Consider the following 6,953-nt stretch of genomic DNA (forward strand, 5'->3'; position numbering starts at 1 on the left):
GGCAGAAAAGCAGAATCGAGTAGGATTATTTCAGATACCGCCCTTTAGTCTTCCCCAAAAGACTGATTTCCCTGGGACAGAAAGTGGGTGGAAAGTTACAACCTTTAAAGATCACAAGGCAAGAAAGGATGAGATCTGCCTTCCTTAAAATACAACCTCACCATCTCCCTGCTACCCATCCTTACCCTTGACCCTAAAGCTGAGAGAGCAGAGTAAAATCAATTTCCAAAAGAGAAACAGCAGTGTGCCATTTTTTGGATTAGTAACGAACCAGATCAACTAACGAATACTTACATCCCACTTCTACTCATTTTGGAAGACTGTGGAGGAAACAAAGCGGTAAAATGTATTACTAAACTATGACTGGTTCTTCTGTAACATACATGAATTTATAAATTCAAAATAGTCCTCTCTTAAATAATTATCTTGGAGAGGTATGCACTGACTTTAATAATGCCTCCCTCACTTCTCAAAACATTTTAAAAAACCTCCTTATAATTACCTTCAGAGTCAGTTTAGAAACCCCTTGTAAAAAACCTTTTATTGTCACACCTCATTTACCACATTTATCACTCTACCTCATTCATTAATTTAACAAGTATTTGTTTACCGAGTCCTACTATGGGATACAATGGTGAACAAAATCACACACAGAACATCCTTTGTAGTACTTGCAGATGGGCAAAACAAATAACCCCCAAACAAAAACTTTAGTTATCCAAAGTTCAGAGGAAATGCTGCCCTGAGAGCTGACAGATGAATAGGTGTACCAAGGTGAAAGCAAGAAGGTTATAGGGATAGCATACAAGAAAGCCTTGTGGCTGGAAAAAACATACAAGCCAAAGGTCTCCAAAGCCAGAGTGTGTAAAGAGGGAAGGGAAGCAGAATGTGACACATGGGTGGGTTCAACACAAGAGAGACTTCATAAGACATTTTAGAATATTATCTTTATCTTAAGAACAGCAGGAAACCCTCTACGTCAGTTATCTATTGATACACCACAAATCACCTCCAAAATTTAGAGGCTTGAAAGAACTTCTAAACACTTAATTTTGTTTTACATTTGTGTGGGGGGGGGCGACTTCTTCGAGATTCCCCTCGTTTGTCATGGATGAAAGTGAATATGGCCAAGACATGATAGATCTGCTTGGGGAGGAGAAGTGGTCAGTGGCCAGTTTCTCAGGGGGGAAAGGCCAGCTGCAGCCAGTTCCTCCAAGGAGAAAAAGGCCCCGAACCCCCTGCTCCATAACCTTTTATTGGGTTGTAATACACAGGAATACAGGGCGGCAACAATCAAACAGTAGATAACATTTCAAAGAGATCTGAGGGCTTCAGAGTCTGAGTCAGTGTCTGTCAGAAAGAGAGTTGCAGAAACTTTGGGAGACATACTCATTTCCTCTTGGACTCTTATCATATGAATGAAAGCACTCTTAGCAGAGCAGATTTCATAGGTTTATCAGCAAGTCTTTGTGATGCCAGATTTTTTTTCCCCAGGACATGTTCTAGCAAGGCAAGGAGCTGCACCTCTCCCCAACAGGTATTCAGGCTTAAGGGGATTAGAGCCAGGAAGTACTTCTCCCAGAGAACACTGGGACTCGGGCTATGTCAAAGCCAGGGGCGAGAGTCCATTGCTCTTTGTTGCAGCCCCCCTCCAAGTCCTTCCATGAAGGCCTCCCAAGTGATCAAGTATGGCTTAGGTTGCCCCCTGCTGTGAGGGGTCTTACCCGTCATTGACTTCCAACCAAGTTTTGGGGGCAGGGAGAGAAAACTGAGGCAGCATTTGCTACCAGAGACAAGCTTTATCTCCTGCGGCTGGCATTCCAAAGGTCATCCCTCACCCTTAGCCACAAGGGATCGAGATACAATTCCTAAAACCAGGCAGAGCGGTCTACAACATGTATGTATGATTCTGTGGGCTGGTTGGGGGTGGGGGGATCCTCTGTTATTTTCATCTAGGCTCACTCATGTGGCTGAATTCAACTGGCAGGTTGGCTGAGCAGGAAAATCCAAGATGGTCTCACCAGCATGTCTCATTGTTAAAACTGGCTATTGGATGGTCTCCTGGGTCTCCTGGGTCTCCCCGGGTCTCCTTCATGTGGCCTCATCCATCACTGGTTTGAATTGCCTTACGTGGTGGTCTCAGGGAAATATTGCAAAGGGACAAAGGCAGAAACTGCAAGGTCTCTGAAGGACTATGCTCCAGAATTCATCACTTCTGGCACATTCTATCAGTCAAGCAAGTCATGGAGGGATAGGGAAATGACCCCAATTCCTTCTCCTCAATGGGAGAAGCACATTAAAAGGTTTAAAACAGGAGTGCAAAGGGCGTGTGGTAGGACATGATTGAGTTCGAGATTTGGGAAGATCACTCCAAGCAGTGTGGAGAAAAGCTTGCATAAAGCCATAATGGCTGTGGACGAACTGGTTAAAAGGCTCCTATGAGGGTCTATGCAAGAGATGATGGCAGCTTGGACTAGGGTGGTATATGGAGGCAGAGAAAAGTAGGTGCCTTAAAGGGATATTCAGGAGGCAAAATGAACCGGGCTTGGTGATAAGTCAGTAAAGGAAGATGAAAATGAGGGAGGGGTCAAGGATAACACCAACATTTCTGGAGTTAGATAAAGAAAGAAGTAGAAAACACTGGAAGAGATGCTGATTTGGACAAAGAGATCATTGGTTTGGGTTCCTGGAGATAAATAAGAAAGGAAGTGACTGAATATCCAGGTCTGAAGTTTAGAGAGGCTTTAACTGTCAAACACTTTGGGAGCACTTATATAATCAAATCTACCTTAAAAGTTTAAGGTTTAATCAACAACTGGAGATATCAAAAGATGTGAGATCTCTGAACAGCATTACAAAGAGAAGTTCCAAAACAGTTTTGAATTATGACAGTGTCATTGGAATAAGTAGACAGTTTCCCCCAAGTGACCATGAAAACAATACAGCTCAGAAGTTCTGAAATGTTTACTTAAAAATAATGGTCTGCCTCCTCAGAAAAGATTATCCTCTAAGGTTTTAACAATCTAGATTAAAGCAAAACGAACTCTACACTGCCATGGGTGTAGAGAAGCCCATCTTATATTGACCAAGAGAGATGGGTGTTGAAAATATTGAGTAGAGAGAAGTTAAAGTGAACACAATATAGACTGGGGGCACAGGATAATAATTACAGCTAATATGTGGTATATCCCATGTGCCAGGCACTGTTCTAAGCACTTTACATATATAGGTTCATTCAATCCTATTATTATCCACATTTTATAGATGAGGGAACCAAGGCCCAGAGAAGTTAAGTAACTTGCTTAGTGTCACAACTCTTAAGTAGTAGTGGCTGGGATATGAACTCAAGCCAGTTGGTTCTAGATATCACACTCCACACCAGAACATGGATTGCAGGTCCACGAGAGGAAGGTCAAAAAGAGGCAGTTGGGGATGGGTGTGGCACCATGAGGGAATGTGGGCTGTGAGTACTATGTCCTGTTTACCTGTCTGGAGGTCAGATCCCTGAGTCAGAACTCATGCTGGGCTGCTTTGCTGGACCCATCATGGTATGTGGGTGTCCAGGCCTGGCTACTCTGGAAGGAATGGATTCCCAGCATTCCTAAGGCCATGGTCCTGAAATCTAAGGCCCTCCTTACTCCAAAGGTCATCTGGGAATTGAGCTTGAGAAGAAAAAAATTGGAAGAAAAGCCTTGCTAAAACACAGGAGAGTCATGGATACTAAGGCCAGAATGAGAGCTACTGCCAGGCAGCATCTGTTAAAACATCCAAGAGCCCACTGAAGATTGGTCAGAATGGGCGCTGTCACTGGCTGAGGAAGTGTGTTTGGGTAGGATTGTAAAAATGTGATCAACTGAACGAACAGGCCCAAGGGGGCTGTAGAGACCTTTCCCGGAGGCTGAGGTGGGACACGGGAAGGGGACAGGGGAGGTTGCACAGTAGAATTAGAGAGCACAGCCTTCGTGTTAGAAGATAAAGGTGTGGAGGAAGTAGGTTGTGGACCTTTTATTGCCCCAGTCCTGGCACCACTTGGGCCTCCTACCCCACTCCCCGACGAGCTCCAGCAGCATTGACATTCCCAGCCTCTGGCCTCCACCGCCCCCACGCGTGCCACCGCAGGGAGCGGCCAGACCACTGCGTGACGCCTCGAGGGGCGGGGTCTCATTATTAAAAGGGGACAGAGGCCGCGGCGCGGGGCCCCAAGACCTGACCCGGGTCACAGGGAGGGCCAGCTCATTCTGCCCACAACGTCAGCCACATTAGCAACATCTTCGAGTCCACGGGCACCATGCAGCTCCTGGTGAAGGTGCCGTCTCTTCCGGAGCTGGGAGAGATGGACTGCAACATATGCTACCGGCCCTTCAACCTCCGGGGCCGCGCTCCCCGCCGCCTGCCTGGAACGGCACGCGCCCGCTGCGGTCACACACTCTGCACCGCCTGCTTGCAGGAGCTGGTGGCGCGCGGTGACCGCAGCGGAGCGGCAGCGCGCGTGGTGCGCTTGCGTCGCGTCGTCACGTGCCCCTTCTGCCGTGCGCCCACCCCGCTCCCGCGTGGCGGGGTCACGGAGGTCGCTGTCGACCCAGATTTGTGGTCGAGGTTGGAGGGAAAAGCGCGTGCGGATCGTGAACCTGATGAAGCAGGTAGCCTGGTAAGGGAAGGTGGCGAAGCCTACAGAGGAGAGGCCGATGATGAGGAAGAGGAGAGCAAGAAGGGGTCTAGGTCCAGGAGCATGGGGTGGCTCACGGTCCGACGGCTCTGGGACAGGTTGCTGGCTCCAGCACGCCGCTGGCGGCGCCCGCTGCCTAGCAACGGTGAGTGGCCCGTCTGGAAGCTTCAGGGGAGAGTGCCCTGGAACTCCAGGGTTAGGCTGTATCCTCTTGATGCCACTAACTCTTCTTCTTTCCCCCAGTGCTGTACTGTCCGGAGATCAAAGACTTTGCCCACATGACCCGCTGCACACAGTAACTCCGGGACCCGGAAGCTAAGGCAGAAGGAAAGTGGGAGCTGCATTCTCAGGGCCTACAAGTGGCTGATGCCAAGGCTACCCCCTCTCCCACCCAGGACTGGCACTGATGAGGAAGTGGAGCCGAGGGCAGGAGGAAACGCCCCGGTAGGTGTCGATGCTGAACTGGGGAGGCTCCTAGACGAATTGCCCCCATCTGCTGACTGTGCCAGCCTTACATATTCAGGATGGAGTGGCCCAGGGATGATAAAACAGTCTGCATTCCCGTGGGAAGAATACAGATTGTTTCCTTAGCTGTGAAGCCTTGGCTTTTGTCCAGGGCAGCTCTCATGTGGGAGCAACAAGCCCCATTTTAGCAATTTCTGTGTCAACGGTTTGAAAATTTCAGAAAGATGGAGCAGGAGGAAAAGGCTGATTTTCAGGTCATGTTAATCTCACTTCTCTACAGCATAAGACAACTGAAAAAAAAAATGAGCCCTTTGGTTCCCCACCCCTCTCTCCACCTTGGTGCTGGTATGCCTACTGTCTCCTCACTCCCAGTAGTGTCCCTAAAATTATCAAGATGCCACTGCCTTGCTTCATTCCTCAATCTCCCTTCAACCTGTTAGGGCAGGTATCAGAAGATCCAAAGAACATTAATCTGAGGCACCTAATTAGGGCCTATCAAGGACGGAAGGGAGACACTTGGTAAAACCATCCGATTTAAAACTTTTGATATTATCTGTATTTTTATCGTCAGAGGGAAACACAAACACTACTGAAAAAAGATGCCCATTCAATTTTGTATCTAATAGTTGCACTTATATTGTATGCCATGGATTCTATTTTTAAAATCCCATCAGTATCTTATAGTACAGTCAGTGTGAGCTTGTTGGAAGTACAAAATCTCAGCATTCCACTTCAGACTTACTGAATCAGAACCTGCATTTGAACAAGAATCCCAGGTGATGTGTGCACCTTAAATATTTAAGCATTGGTCCACATCCTAGGTACTCAAGGATATTACCATCTAGGGTTGAATATTTAAAACACAAATGGTATTTAATGTTATTTACTATTTTAATTGGTTTTTAAGTGACATATTCTGTTGAAGAAATCTTAAATTCTTCATGCATAGTTGCATTTTCCTCTGAATTAAAAATGTGAACTTAAGAATAAGCCTTAATTTTTGTAACCATATTTTGGCTTTTTCCTTGTCCTTAAGTCTCAGCTTAAATGTTCCCTCTGATGGGAGGTCTTTCTCAGCATTCACTTTGGTGTTGCCCCTTCACTCACCCTCTATAGCATGCCTTGTTTTATATTCACTCCCTTTATGTGTATTTTGTTGGTGCCCCCATCCCCCAAGCTAGAGTGTAAGCTTCATGAGAACAATGACTGATTTGTGACTATTGTATCTCCAGGCTAAAAAGTGTTCATGTAGTGTATTCAATAAATGTTGTTGGATTTATCTTCAATTCTCTTAACACTCAAAAAATTGCTCTCTCTTAGCCTCTGAGCAGCCCTGGCAGTGAACAACATACGTCAAGGAAGTGTCTTAACACTTCAAGTATTTAGCAAGCTATGGAGGTCTGACCCTACCCCCACCCACACAGCTCCTTTACAAAAAAAAAAAAAAGTACTTCTACACACTTGGAACTAAACCTGTGGAGCTTTGGTGACCTCTACTGACTCTTGTGGGAACTAAACTAAGCAACTTGAAGGTAGAAAGGATGATAGAAGGATGAATAGAAGGCAGTACTGCATCTCCAGGCACCCCTCCCGCATTTTGTCAGATGAACCCTGCTCTCTCTAATCTCAACCTGAGGCTTGTGTAGGTGTCCAGCTGCTCACCCTCCATCTCTTAACTGGGCTCATCACATTAGGGTTGGGGTTGGAAAAAGAGCCTCGGAGTTTTAGTTGATAATCTAAGAAATAAAAATGAGAAAAAGGTAGTCACAGGGTTTTTTTTAGAGAGAAAAAGATAATCTGAAATGACAGACAGCAATACCAT

The 6,953-nt window shown here is 46.3% G+C and overlaps 1 protein-coding gene across 1 annotated transcript; it reads left to right on the forward strand.

Moving 5' to 3' along the window:
• Positions 1-4,184: 4,184 nt before the first annotated feature.
• Positions 4,185-6,477, forward strand: RNF227 (ring finger protein 227). Its single transcript, XM_037144886.2, has 2 exons — positions 4,185-4,811; positions 4,910-6,477. Exons 1-2 carry the CDS (start codon positions 4,289-4,291, stop codon positions 4,963-4,965), a joined length of 579 nt encoding a protein of 192 aa, XP_037000781.2. The 5' UTR covers positions 4,185-4,288; the 3' UTR covers positions 4,966-6,477.
• Positions 6,478-6,953: the final 476 nt, after the last annotated feature.

This window comes from Artibeus jamaicensis, unplaced genomic scaffold (assembly GCF_021234435.1).
Source record: "Artibeus jamaicensis isolate MK-2021 breed Jamaican fruit bat unplaced genomic scaffold, CSHL_Jam_final contig_781, whole genome shotgun sequence".
Classification (NCBI taxonomy): domain Eukaryota; kingdom Metazoa; phylum Chordata; class Mammalia; order Chiroptera; family Phyllostomidae; genus Artibeus; species Artibeus jamaicensis.

Excerpts from the sequence above, each read along its gene's own strand:
- RNF227 (XM_037144886.2), top strand. The coding sequence starts at position 4,289 with ATGCAGCTCCTGGTGAAGGTGCCGTCTCTTCCGGAGCTGGGAGAGATG. Across the intron at positions 4,812-4,909 it reads GCGCCCGCTGCCTAGCAACG|TGCTGTACTGTCCGGAGATC; the intron begins GTGAGTGGCCCG and ends TCTTTCCCCCAG.